Here is a 15,290-nt window from a genome sequence, read left to right on the forward strand (position 1 = left end):
GGGTGTCCATTTTTAGGTTCAAGCCATGTACTTGGCTGCCAACATGTTGATGTTGTTGAAGAAAAGCTTTAACACAATGGGTAGGAATAAAAGTATTCCCAGAAAAAGGGCTGATCAAGATAAATATGCCATTTTTGAAGCTTGACCAAAATACTTTTATTAATGCAACTACCACTGTAGGAGGCTCAATGCAATCTCAGAATGGCACAGTTTGAATGACCAATTGCTTCTGGGATACCAGAGATTTGATAAAAGCCAAGGAAATGAATCCTGGCACCACTAGATGAATTCATCTAGGTTGGGAAACAAGCCCTTTGCCAGATGTCCCTGGGACATATGAGCATGGTCTTCTGGGGCCAGTAGAAGACTGTTAAGTTAGGGCATTTTTGTTGTAATTACTGTTCATTTTGTAAGGGAAAGCAAAGCTTTAGTTTTACTATTCCTATTAGTGGCTTCAGGAGAAGAGGATACAATTAGAGATACAACAACAAGTCTAATTTTTTTGACCATTACTCAAGGTGGTGCACTTTTACCATTATATTGTTTAACACACCTACAAGAGATTATTTACTTATTACCAATATAGTACTTATTTCTTTAAAAGGCATTGTGCAAAATAATGAGATTATAGACAGAGAATCCCAGGGGAGGAAACCTAACAGGAAACACTATACAACAAAATAAATACTCTTAATATTAGCCATCATAGGGATATTATAGGAACATACAGAAAGTGCAGTAACCCAGAGTGCAGCAAGAGGAGTGGGGTAGGGAGCTGTAAGACTTCTTGAGGTTGACATCTATTCTTAAATTTTAAGTAATCATTCTTCCACAGCAAAGCATTAACTCGCCACAAATGTACTATAATAAAAAATATTTTTAAAATTGTATTAGCTGACTCCATGATATTTTTATGTTGCTCCACATCCAAAGAGACACTTGATATTTGCTCTGCTGGCTAAGAATATGCCAATACTGAATTAAATCACAACTAAGAACTTTGGATCTGTCTATCCCAAATGGGTGAAGTTAATTCTTAGCCTGGTTCAGACCATACATGTTTATATCAACTGGTACCTCTGCCTCTGTCTACAATTATCTTAGCCACTGAATCCACTCCAAACACTCAGTTATGATGCTTTAAATAGCGGTATACTTTTCTGCATCTGCAACCAAATAAGCTAGAAATGCTAACATGCACATCTTTGAATAGAATGAGTAATCATTGGCATTTTATTTTATCTTTATTATCTCTTTCAAGTTGTTCTGAGACTCTCTGAGGTACAGAAATTCACAATGAAATTTACTTCTAAACACTTTGGACACACTTTATGTTGTCTACCTTGCTTACAAACTATTTTTGAGGTCTAGTACTGTATGCTGTAAAGGTAGTTGTTTTAGGGGATGAGGCTATGTTCAGTGGTTAAGATCAAGTGTTGCTCTTAAAGAGGACCAAAATTTGATTCCCAGCACTCAAATAGTGGTTCACAACCATCCCTAACTCCTTTTCCAGGGGATCCAACAATCTCTTCTGACTTCCATGACCACCAGTCACACCATTGGTGCAGACATATGTGGCCAAAATTTTGAAGCACATAAAATAAATTTAGTACAAGAATTTTTAGATCCATTTGGAACTGATTTATAAAATTTCCTTGTTTAGTAACACCTGGACTTGTTTAATTCTTTCACTTATACATATCTTATATTTCTATCAGGAATTCTAGTCAAATGGACAGTTAGGAAAGTATACCTTTTAGCACCCCCTACAACTACCACAGACTTTCTCTTTATTTTTGTAAAATAAATGGCTCTAAAGATCCAACTAGACTACAGCCAACAAGACTATAGACCTTTCCAACTGAAAAAGAACATTTAAATAAGAAACCTTGAAATTTAAGCAAAGTTTTTAGGTGGAATTAGATACATGTATTTATTTCCTAAATACTATGCTTAATAAAAACAAGCTTTTCTAGGAGATCACATTGAGTGAGGGAGAAGATGCTACTCAATGTTACTAAAGTTTGGTATCTCAGTTTAGATTTGGGATGTTCCATGTTCAATACAGAAATCATTGTAATTTCTTTTGTATTGACATAGACTGTCCTACCTAAATAGTTATTTGCATCAGTTTAGGTGTCAGAAATCCAAATTAATACAAAACAACTTATAAAATGTTTAATAATCCATTTTTCAGTGAGGTGTGGTGGTATGAACTTATAAACCCAACACCCAAAAGGCAGAGAGGATAGAGCTGGCAGCTAGTCTTAGCTATATGATGAAGTTCTATCTCAAAACAACAAAATAATATTTACAAAATAAAAAAGTATTAAAAAATTAGACAAATCAGAAAATTAATTTATATTAGTGTGGCTCTCTCTCATATCTGTAAAAGCACTCATCTGGTTCAATATCTTTCTTTCACTCATCATCTATATACATATAATGTTCATAGCAAATTGTGACTGGAAGACTGACATTTCTTTTATTTTTTATTTTTTTATTAGTTATTTTATTTGTTTACATTTCAAATGTTTTCCCCTTTTCTGTTTTCCTCTTCACAAACCCTCTACTATTCCGTTTCCCTTGCTTCTATGAGTGTGTTCCCCTATCCACCCACCCACTCCTGCCTCACTACCCCTGCATTCCCCTACACTGAGGAAATCAAGCCTCCACAGGACCAAGGACCTCCCCCTTCTATTGATGCCAGATAAGGCCCTGCTACATATGCAGCTGGAGCCATGGGCTCCTCCATGTGTATTCTTTGGTTAGTGGTTTAGTCCCTGGGAGCTCTGGGGGATCTGGTTGGTTGATATTGTTGTTCTTCCTGTGGGGTTTGCAAACCCTTCAGCTCCTTCAGGACTGACATTTCTCTGGACTTAATTATAATATTTCTTAAGTAAGAACAGTATTTGATCAGCATGTTGATTGTCATTTTGGATATTAATATCTAGAGGTGTAACAATAGATGTAGTTCCATAAAGCTATCAAGGAACCATCTAAATAGTTCAGATGTAGGATTCTCTACATTTATATGATTGTTTATAAGACAGCCTGATATGAGACCAGACCAACTACCAAGAATTTATTTCCAAATATTCTGTATCTTATAAAGAAATCTCAGTATAAGACTGGCCTTAGTTGGTAGCATGCTTGCTGAGTGTGTTTGAAGCTCTAGGTTCAACACCCAGCACCACAAAACTGAGTTTAATGTCAACTTGGGCTACCTGAGGTAGGAGGCAGGAAAGCAAGAAGAAAGGAAGGCAGGAAGGAAGATGAACAGGTGGGCAGGCAGAAATAAATCCTAGTTATATAGCATGAACATAGCATTACTCTCCTGATCTGGGGAACCCTCTATCTTTGCATATGTAAATTTCTTAATTCAGTTCTCTAGTAATATACAACTGATGCTCTAACCCTGTTGAGGATATAGCTCACTGGTCAATAAATATTAGTACATGCAATATTTTACTGAGTTGAGAATGACAATTGAAAAGTGGGGAAAAAATGATGCAATCATTTTTTCCTGATAAACATCTTTGGATAAATGTGATATAAAATATCTAAGAAGGATCATGCAGCAGGAAATCGAATTAAACAATTTTCTTTAAATGACTACAATATGTAGTAAGAAATCTGTGGCAGTAAATCAACCTAATTATCTTACAGTTCTATAGATCCAAGGAAATCCACTTTTGCTGTTTTTGGGGATATGCTATTTTGATAAACTTTTATCTTGTATTCATAAAATATGCATTTTCCAATTTGCCTTAATAATAATGATGGGACTGTTCATTAAAAGTAGCCACAGCACTCTGCCTTCTACTTTCATACAGAGAAAACAGTAACTGTCTTAAACTCCACAAACAGTTCCATTCTCTTTCATTGCAATGCCCTGTTTGTAGTTTATATCAATGTTTAGTAAACTGAATTTCCAGATGTTGCTATTTTTAGTCTTCAGTATCATTTCTTACTTTTACGACAAGAATGTATACTATATTTCTTAAAATGTGGATTGAAACTGCCTGTCATACTTCACAGTCCTGAAATTCACTGGGAAATAGTTAAACAGAGTCTTTCTTTTTCTTTCTTTCTTTCTTTCTTTCTTTCTTTCTTTCTTTTTTTAAGTGTCATAAGGAGTTAATAGGACACAGCTGTACTAGCTCTTTCTAATAAGCAGCTTCTGTCGCTTTGGTCACCACAGGTGTCTCTGTAACCTGCAAACTCTTATTACTAGTGTATCAAAGTTGTGCTACTTAACAGACTTCTTTAGTAAAACATAACAAAGCAATTACATGGCTGTTGATTGCTAGTCATAAAAAAAAAAAACCCTCAAACACTGTTTTTCAAAAGAATCTACACTGCTATTTTTTGTCATTGTAAAATAAAAGGAACTAAGGAATTAAATGGAGGATAGAACAAAATGACAGCAGGTAGCCAGCTGAACTTAGCCACTACAGATGGTTCAGAAATAGTGTTTCCTTCTCCATCAAGCTGTGGATAAAAGAAAAGGAGGAGAGTCCTGACTGCCAGTGAATGGCAAAAGATTTAGCCAAGTCCTTGGTCTACATATTTAGCCTCATGAAAGACCTTCGATGCTGCATTTTTATCTGTTTTTGGCACTGCTTTTCATCACCTTTAACTGAGTGTGAATAATAACCTGATTTAATTTAAACAAATACAGGTGCTAAAGGTTCTTTATTTATGTATAACAGGGAACATTTCCAAGGCAGAATCGAGTCATCCTAGAAAATTTCCTAACCATTTGCTTAAAGAAATGAAGTATTAGATGAAAAAATTGCTCCACCACTTTTTTGCCTCATAGTTAAGGGAAGAATCTTTTTAGATTCAGATGATATAAAATTAAGTCTGAATAATGATCCAAACTCTAGCCAGCCATAAAATAATAAAAAGACAAATCAAATGTTTTCTAATTGTTCTATAATTGCTTGTTAAGGAACTATGATAGGGCTGCTTTGAAGTGGATTAATTTAATCTTCCTCCCTGTTTAGAAGTCTGTGATTATGACTGTTAACACACCCAAAGTAGCATGATGGGATGTTATGACCACAGTGTAATTAAACATGATAAAATATATTACAGAAAAAAATACTCTGAGAGGCAGATTATGAAGAATTACTTACCACAGATATTATGATCAGCAAACTAAGTTTTATGCTGACAACTAGAAAAGGCTTTTTCCCTCCTATGGAGAATATGGATGCCCTGCTGGCTGTGTGCTAAAGAATGTGTGCAATAACGCGATTAGATCAATTAGCATATGCTAGAGTAACGCTATTACCAACTCCACTGGAGTAGTCCAGGATGGTCTGCCTTCTTCACTGATGTTATTTAAAAACAAACAAACAAACAAAAACCCAAAAAACTTGAATTATTATTACATTTGTTCTGCTTCTTTATGAACATAGTAAAAACACAAGTTTTCTTTAAATAATCAACAACTTACTAGAAATATACTCTACCTTGGTGTAGATTAAAAGACAAAAATACTTCTTTTCATGTTATTTTTTTAATTTAAGAAGGGTTTTATAAAATATATTTTCATATTTGTAATAGATGTATGTGTTAGCTGAAACAGATTTTTTTTCTACTGAAGTATAATGGAAGAACATTTAATGGTGAGGCTGGAAAACATTCATAATAATGACAGGAGAAGTCAAATGCAGGACTTTTTTTTTTTTAAAAAAAAAAAATAGAAACTTACAATTTGTGAATAACAGTATTACCTTGCTCTGTTGGCATCCTTTGTCAGATCCCAAGCCCAGGTTATAAAATTTTGACTCAGATAAGAAACAATGGATTCAGCACAAAGCATTTGTGAGCAGAACACGTTGGTTAGTACACTTTCATCATGGTGGAGGTAGATAGCAAGAAGCTTTCTCTGAAAAGAGGAGAAAAGACCAATCAATTAAAATATCCACTAAAATAAGACTTCTAGAATACAAAAGAGGCTCAATCAGAGTCTATGAACAGCAAAGACAACTTAAATGCTACTCCCTAAAAGCACACTTCATCTTCAGGGTTCCCAGAGCATCTGCTACTCTTAATACATTTTATGTCCTTATACTCTAAAGAGGTTAGCACACTTGAATATAGTTTCAGAGACACAGACCACAACCTTACATTTCTATTAACATGTGCAAGCCTAATTTGAGCAGAATTGCCACAGAACTGCACTTTATATAAATAAAATATTTTTAACAGTCTTCATATTTAATGCATACTGTATTAAGTCTAAACTATTCACTAAGACAGCAAAATTCCTGAAAAATCTGTTCTACTTGGAAAGTCTAAAATGAACTTTTTAAATTTTAATTCAACAGATAATTTGAAACTTCCTAACGTGTGTACCATTAAAGAGTGTGTACCACTTAACTGCCACTTTGAAAAAAAAAAAAGACAGAAAAACATTTAGTCTATAAGAAATGACACCTGCTTTCTTAAATGTCTCCTGTCATAGACAGTTCATAAAATAATCTAAAAAGTAAAAATAAATGAGATAATTTGCAGTGTCTTAAGTGTTACAATGACAACAAAGAAAGCATGGAACTATTTGTTCACTTTTTAGTGCTGAGTCTGAGAACAGTCACAGTAATCAGAAAAAAAGAAAGATAAAAATTTATGGCAGGGAATATATATAATAAGGATATATTTTTTGTGAAATCCTACCAAAAAAAGATTTTAAAGAAGCGGGGGATCTTTTTCATATTACATAAGGGTGTAATGATAGTAAATGAAAACGTGCTGTATGGGGTTTTCAACAAAAGAAAGTGTCTAAACAGAAGGGTCAGGCTGGTGAAAGGCTAACAAAGCCTGATGCTTAGAACAATACTGATTAAGAAATTAGATTAAAAAATAATACAAACGTAATCATGAAAATTCTTTCTTCAAAGCACAATTTTGTATTAGATGAGAATAACTAAGATAGGTAGGCTAATTTTGTAAAATCATCTATTATAAACAGGATACACTAACTTTTACAATTATTATTTACATAAATCTCCAGAGTGTATCTGTAAAGCAGATACTCTTATCATTGGCATATGAGGAAACTCAAGTTTAGAAATGACTTATCCCTTCTTCCAGTGAAGTCAGTAAGAAATTCAGCTAGAATTAGCACCTAGATTGTCTGAATCCAGGTCTAGCAGTCTTTCTGTTACTAGAGTAGTCACATGGAAATTGGACACTCTGTAATCAAGAGGCATATGGAGTACTCATGTAAAACAGAGAGGCAGAATTCACATGACATAGTGAGCACGGCCTCAGAGACAGCATGTAACTGGAATAAGGATAGGATGTCTGGCTATAAATAGCTCAGCTGATCCTACCATGATTCTAGGTGTTAATTCGTTTATTCTTTCATTCAACAAGCATTTGCTGAAATTCCCTTTGTGTCAGACCCAGCAGGACACATAGGCAATAAAATGATGAACAGAACAGACTAAGGAATTCTTCACCTTTGATAAGGACTACAAATAACAGTAACTGGTCTTCTAGGAAGTTTGTAATCAACATATTGTTGGAGAGATACTTATCTGGCAAATTCCACTCATCTTTAAAGGCTCAAGGCAAATGCTTCTATGAACTCCCCTTAATTCCCTCAGTCAGAGTTAAGAGCTTCCTTTTCTGGCTGGCTTCTAGCTCTCCCCATTAGTACTATAATTGTTTATAAGCTTCCCCCCTAGACAAAGTCTCTCAAGGGCAGGGACTGGGTCTCTCAGTCTTCTTTGAATCTTTCAACTAGCATAGGTCCTAGCCTGTTACAGGAAATAAACTCCAATACTGATCTTAACCACAGACCCCTGGCAAAAAAGACACCAAATGTCAGAGATAAATGCTAAATCTGTTTTTTATTAAGTGAATCAAGAATCTCTGGCTTCAGAGAAAGAAACGTGAACCTGGCTGTACTAACAAATTCAGGGCTCCTCTTTTTAGCTTTCTAGATGAGTAGACAGAGGGATGTCAACCTCTAATTTGTCTAGATCGTATCTCAGCAACTACATTTAATGAGAGTGGGAACAAGAGAGCTGTCCGTTTTTAAAGCAGCAGATTTTTAATCAAACAATAGCAATAGCTAAATCATTAAAATGCTTACTTCTCTCAAGAACACTGCAAAGGAACATTTAGAATTTGGGAAAGAGATTAGTGATTTGCATCGGTATCTTACTGATTTAATTTAAATGCTCCCCCAAACCAAACATATACGTGCCCAAGAGGTTACTAAGACACCCAACATGCAGAGTTCCCTATAAGTGCAGCTGATAGTGCAGCTGATAGTGTTGACTGAAACTAAACTTGGAAATCCAAGGCGCTAATAATGCACAATATCAAGCAATAAAAAAAGCATCTCTTTGGCAATATTTAATTTTAAAAAGAAGAAAGAGGCAGGCGGAGACCAGGCACTGTCTGTTTTGGAGGATCAGGCATTCTGCATTTCAAAGCATGGGTCCCTGCAATATCCAGGTTACTGTGCTAGAATCTGGACTATTCTATCGCGTTTGTGAGAGGGAGGGCAAAGATGTGTTTACTCAGTGATTAGGCCCTTAGAATAAGCCTCTAGCTCCTAGAGAGACAGCTCACCACTTATTCATTTGGGCCAATTCACAAAGCCTAGGAAGATTAAACATCCATGCTGAGAAGACAAGCGAATGCAGACGGTGAAAAAGAAATAAAAATTCTTTAAAAACTCTGAGATGACTTCATTATTTTTCCACAAGGAAACTTTAGGAAAGTGTTTAGTTAGAGAAAAACCCACATTGACCTCTCTGTAAACCCTTAATCTTGCCTTTGTGGAGCCAATGCTTTGTGGAAAGCGTCTGGCTCACTGCGCTCCTCTTTTCACTGGGAAGCTGGGAGAAAAAAGGCTCTGGAGAAACAGTTTTCCTTCCAGGGACACAAACCCCTGACACTGTTAAACACGAGATGCCGGGAAAAGACACTTAAAACTTCTCACTTTAAGTCCTAAGTGGAATGTGAGAAAGATGATAAAAAGAGTCTCCAAATAGAACCTTCAGGACAGGGCACTCCCAGAGCAGCTTTCAGAGAGGAAGTTGAATATTCTTAGTCTTGCTTTTCTTACATGGTAAATTTCCAATACAAGTGGTTTTTCCCCTCTCTGCTACAATGACAGTAAATAAGCAGAACATACTCTTAATCTGGACATAAAAATCAGATTAAATTATAGGCAAAGATAAACTCCAGGCTCAGACTTCTGATTCTTCTACTAAGCTCAAGACATAGACCCAACCAGAAAGAACTGAGTTTAGCAAATCAATTTAGGAGGGAAGAAACTACAAAGTAATCAAAAATCTACATTCACGAAGAAAAAACATCTGGTATACACAAAAAGCCCAAGGAAAAGTTTTGTTCTTCCATTATTATAACTTGTTTTTTCTTTAGTCCATTCATAATTCGGTCTGTTAACATTTATGGAGTGCCATGAAAGGCACTGAGAGCATAAAATGCATATCACAAAATTCCCTTGAGAACTTGGGAAGAAGAGGAGCTATGGGTGAAATAAATGTGCAATCATCATACTATATAACAAATGATGATATTCAATAAGTGAAAATCCCTCCCCCCTTTAGCTTGGCAGAGAAGAGAGAAGTCTGGTAGCCCCAAAAGCAAACAAGATAGACTTATTCTCTGACAGTTGCTTAGTAGTCTAAGTTTTGGTAACACTGTAAGGAAGTCTTCCAGGCTTAAAACAACAGAACAACCTGGTCTAATCTCAGTTCTGTCACCTACAACCCATGAGGCAAGACAAACTGGGAAGATTTTAGATAAAATACATTAAATGCTTATTTACTGTACTGAGCCTGTAATGGCTACTACATATAAAAGTACTATTAAGATAAATATTCCAGAACTATCCATGCAACACTGGAAAGCAATTCCTAGAAAAATGATAGCTATGAAAATAGTCTGTATTTTAAGCAGCTCTCTGAATTTTTCCTTCTGGCAACGGAGACTGGGATGGTAGCCATGCCTTCAGTATATAAGTACCATCAAATCTAGAAGCAAAGGAATTTGGCTGATGCTCAGAACTGGAACAGCTCACAGTAACCAATGTGACTTGACTGTGGGCTACAGTGGCTATCAAACTTTAACACATAACGTCACAGAACTGTAGAACATTAGAATGGAAAGAAAAAAGCTGGTGATGTGGTTCAGCTGGTAGATTGACTGCTTCCCATGTCTGATGCCCTGAGTTCAATCCTGACCACTGCATAAACCAAGTATGGCTGTCTATAATTCAAGCATTTAGGAATAGAGACAACTGGATCAGGAGTCACAAGTCAAGATGATTCTTAACCACATATCAAATGCAAGGCAAGCCCTGAAGAATAAAAAAAAAAAGGGAGGGAGGGAAGAAGGGAGGGAGGAGAGGGGTGTGTGCTAAGGACTACTTGAAATGCTTGTTTTCAAGTACCATGACATACATAATCTGTGTTCTTTCAGTAATTTTAATGTTAATATGACACATAATTTGGAGAAATATTGACTGATTTTTTTCCAGTATAAGGAGATTGTTAAATAATTTCTGTTATTGAACATGGTATCTGACTTTGTTCCCTTCCCACTTCTGAATTACTATGAATACTCTTGTGGCCTTTTTGAAGTTGATGAGTAATTTATTGATACAAACACCTCATAGAATAAAATATCTGCTTATACCTTCATTACACCAAATAATTTAATACTGATACAATAATATCTAAAATAGAACACATAAGCAAATTTTCTCAATTGTTTCCAAAAATGTTCTTTTGCAGCTGCCTTATTTTAGTCTTTGCTTTTTAATTACTTAACTTATTCATTACTTTGTGCGTGTGTTTAGCAGGTGCATATGTTCTACATCCTTTATGTAGAGGATAGAGGACAACTCTTAGTTCTTTCCATCAACCTTGTTGGATTCAAGAGTTCAATTCAGGCTGTGAATAAAACCTGTACACAAGTATGGACTGGGACCTTTCTTCAGCCCCATTTTCTGATATTCTGAGACAGTTTTATATAGATCAGGTTGACCTTGAACTTGCTACACAGAGGATGACCTTTAAGTCCTGATTCTCGGGCCAAGATAACTTGAATTAAGAGTGTGTGCCACCATAGGGAGGGGCCCATGGCTCCAAGCTGTATACGTAGGGATGACTGCAGTGTCAGGCACAGGTGGGTGAGGAAGCCCTTGGTCCAGTGAAGGCTGGACTCCCCAGGGTGGGGGAAATCATGGCTGGGGAGGTGAGAGTGGGAGGGTGGAGGCATATCCTCAAAGAAGCAGGAGGAGGGGGGATGGGATGGGGGTTCCTGGGGGGGGGGTGGCTTACATCTGAAATGTAAATAAAATATCCAAAAAAAAAAAAAAAGTGTGTGTGCCACTATTCCAAGCCACAGTGGTATTCTTGTATGTGGATGCTAAATGGCCTCATCCAGTGTTAAATATATGGTAAAAGCAAAGGAAAGGCAGCCAGGAGTCAAACTGGATTCAAAGTCCAGCTTTACTTCTTCTTCTTTTTTTTTTTTTTTTTTTGTTTGTTTGTTTGTTTGTTTGTTTGTTTTGTTTTTCGAGACAGGGTTTCTCTGTGTAGTCCTGGCTGTCCTGGAACTCACTCTGTAGACCAGGCTGGCCTCGAACTCAAAAATCTGCCTGCCTCTGCCTCCCAAGTGCTAGGATTAAAGGCATGTGCCACCACTGCCCGGCTCCAGCTTTAATTCTTACCAGCTATGTGGATCTTAGAAAACTTACTTTTTCTCTTTTGTATGTCATGTATCTCTAGAGAACTGAAACTCACTACTTTTCCCAACTGGTAATAGTTAAGGAGGTTTAATTAGTCACTTGTGTTGTTGCTCTGACCAAATAACTTGAGAAGTGGCAGTACAAGGAATACAGGGTTTATTTGAGCTAATAGTTATAGGAGACACAAACAGCTCACCATTGTGGCAAGACATAGGAGAAAGAAATTCTCATTCACCATCTAGAAACTGATGAATATTCACTTTCATCTCATTCCCTCCATTTTCTTCAGTCCAGGACCTTAGCCCATGGAACAGTATCACCCACAGATGAAGTGGGTTTTCCTCCCTCAGTAAACTTGATCTAGACAATCTCTCAAAGGTATTCTCAGAGGCTTGTGCCTTAGGTGATTGTAGAACATGCCAAGTTCACAATATTAACCATCATGGGACATAAATTAGCAACTCAATGGCTATAAGCACAACTGAAAAAAAAATCAAAGAAAGAAGTTTGGCAAGTATCAGTGCCAAATACCAGTCTGTAAGAACCCTTAGCAAGTTTGGATTTTTTTGTTAGGATACTTATCATATACTCTATCTTAATCAGGGCACTAATGATACCAATAAAACCTGCACATGGCTCTCAAAGCCATTCTAGAGCTCACATTTTTATTTATTATTATTTACATGTTTTAAAACAATGTATAATTATATCACTTTTTCCTTCTCTTTCCTTACTTGAGCCCCTCCAAAATTTCCTTCCTCCAACTCTGATCACCAGCTACATGATGAGCTATCTGATGGTGAATGGTGAAGGACTATAATCCCAATACGTGGGAGTTGATTTGAGGAGGAGCAGAAAGAATTTATGGCCAGCCTCAAGTATATAGCAAGTTTAAGGTCAGCCCAAGTTACATGACACCCTGTCACAAATAGCCAAAAAACAAGCAAGCAAGCACATAAGATTGAGAGCCACATGCAAGTTGTACTGTGAAAAACACTTCCTTGTTCAATTCTCAAAGATGATTTCAGAAAGCAATAGTCAGGAACCAACCAAGAGAAGTTCCTAAAGGAAATAGCTACCTAAAATGAAGAAATGCCAAGACGATGCCTTTGTCTTTCAGCCCCTGAAGCAGATGCTAAAAAAGGATGCTTCTGAGTTTCACACAGGGGAAGCAGTCATATGAAAGATAGAAAGTAGAGGAGGGGGTGAGGAGTGGGGAGGAGAATTAAAGCCAAATTTTTGTTATAAGCTGACAAAGGTTTATTAGGTATAGGTTTTTATCAGTTTCAATTGCTCACACTTAATACTCAGGCCCTGAATTACCTTGGCTTAAGGCCAACATGTGACTAAAGTATTTTAAATAAGGAAATAAGAGGCTCAAATGTCTGGCTCTTAACAACAAACTATAGAGATGTAGGTATGTGTCAGGGAGCAAGGGAAGTTTGAGAAAGAAGCATAGGAGAGGAAAGGAAACAGCCAGTTCAGTATCAGGGCTGTACTTGATCCTGATACCTCCCACAAGCCACACTCACATAGGTAGGCAGAGTTTTTCTGATTCTGAGAGTATATTTTGAGAGGGTTAATATTATCTCTAATAAATAATGGCTTGTTAAGTAGGTAGAATAATATGAATATGACTTATATACTTTGAAAAGTAGTAGCAAACATCCCCTGCCTCTGCCACAGGGGTAGGAGCAGGGCGAAGAGCTCACAGTCCATAGTTCAACTATTTCATTTATTTCCATATTCAAAGGAATGAGCAAACTGCATCAGAGAAGAACTAAATTAACAATTAATTTCTCATTAAAATATATTAATAATGCATTCTTGCTAAAAATCAAAGGAATTACAATGATTTGTAGGTAAATATGTTCAGTAGATTTTAAACTACAACACATCAAGTATTGTTTGGCAGAGAGATTTCAAAGCTTAATATTGTGAATTACAAATACAAACTGAGCTTAAGTACAGTAAACTGTAATAACTTTTTTTCAGGACAGAAAGGGTTAAGCCAGGAGCTTATATATGCTAAGTAAGTGCTCCATCACTGAGCTATATCTTAAGGCCTCCCTCTCTTCCTCCCCCTTTGATTTTGCTTTGTAAGACAGGGCTAAACTATGTAATTCAGAATGGCTTGAACTCATAAGTTTCCATTCCCTAAATATTAGGCTTACAGGTATGCACTGAAATCCCTGGCTCACTCTAACTCTTCATCATACACTTAATATACATGGTAGAGATTGTCTGTAGTAGGTTCTAAATGTCTCCATTTTTTTTTCTCAGTGAAGAATCTCTCATTTTTGTCTGTATTGTTTTAAGGTAAGTAATTGTCTAAGAAATGAAAAGTAAGTTTTCCTGTTAATAAGCAAATGTGGCTCACTAAGTTTTGGCCCTTTAAGCAGATGTGTTAGCTGGAGTTCCAGCAGTCACACTGAATGATGACATAACCTGAATCTGGGTAGTTTAAGAAAGAAAGAAAGAAAGAAAGAAAGAAAGAAAGAAAGAAAGAAAGCAAGCAAGCAAGCAAAGGAAGAAAGAAAGAAAGAAAGAAAGAAACAAACAAACAACCAAGTTTCAGATTCTGTGATGTGCCATAATAGGACCAGACAGAAGACCTGTGGACTTGGAGAAAGAAAAGAGAAATCTGGAGACTATTTCATTATTAATGGTAATCTTTTAGTTACAAACAATAATCTTTACCTATTAAAAAAAAAAAAGCTTTAGTCAATAAGGAAAATGACAAGTCAATGAAACTATCATTAAATCCATGAAACTCAAAGACAAGTTAAAAAATTTAGGGGTTAGTTCTTTGTCTAGCAGAAAGATTCTCCAAACATGCTAGTGTGTGGTTTACATGCAGGGGATAGGCTGGTAGTTCGTGTAGGAAGCTCAACTGTACAACTAGTAAGTAAAAAGGAGTCCATTCTCATGTGGAAAAAGAGGAACACTCCTCCATTGTTGGTGGGAATGCAAGCTGGTACAACCACTCTGGAAATCAGTCTGGCGGTTCCTCAGAAAATTGGACATAGCACTACCTGAGGACCCAGCTATACCACTCCTGGGCATATACCCAGAAGATGCTCCAACATATAACAAGGATATATGCTCCACTATGTTCATAGCAGCCTTTTTTATAATAACCAGAAGCTGGAAAGAACCCAGATGTCCTTCAACAGAGGAATGGATACAAAAAATGTGGTACATTTACTCAATAGAATATTACTAGGCTATTAAAAATAATGGATTCGAGAAATTCTTAGGTAAATGGATGGGACTAGAAAATATCATCCTGAGTGAGGTAACCCAATCACAAAAGAACACACATGGTATTTACTCACTGATAAGCAGATGTTAGCCCAAAAGCTTGAAATAGCCAAGATTCAACTAACTGAGCACATGAAGCTCATGAAGAAGGAAGAGCAAGTGTGGATGCCTCAGTCCTTCTTGGAAGGAGTGACAGAATGCTCAAGGGAGCAAATATGGCGACTAAGTGTGGGACAGAAAGTCAAGGAGGGGTCCTCGGGAGACCACTCTA

At 36.5% G+C, this 15,290-nt stretch overlaps 1 protein-coding gene across 1 annotated transcript in view; it reads right to left on the reverse strand.

Annotated features, from left to right (window-relative positions):
- Positions 1–15,290, reverse strand: part of Faf1 (Fas associated factor 1) — a 294,340-nt gene that overhangs the window by 93,880 nt on the left and 185,170 nt on the right. The window contains exon 13 of the mRNA XM_076935184.1: positions 5,748–5,902. Within this exon, the coding sequence (XP_076791299.1) occupies positions 5,748–5,902 (155 nt within the window). The remainder of the gene's footprint in view (positions 1–5,747; positions 5,903–15,290) is intronic.

Source organism: Arvicanthis niloticus, chromosome 5 (genome assembly GCF_011762505.2).
Source record: "Arvicanthis niloticus isolate mArvNil1 chromosome 5, mArvNil1.pat.X, whole genome shotgun sequence".
Taxonomy (NCBI): Eukaryota; Metazoa; Chordata; class Mammalia; order Rodentia; family Muridae; genus Arvicanthis; species Arvicanthis niloticus.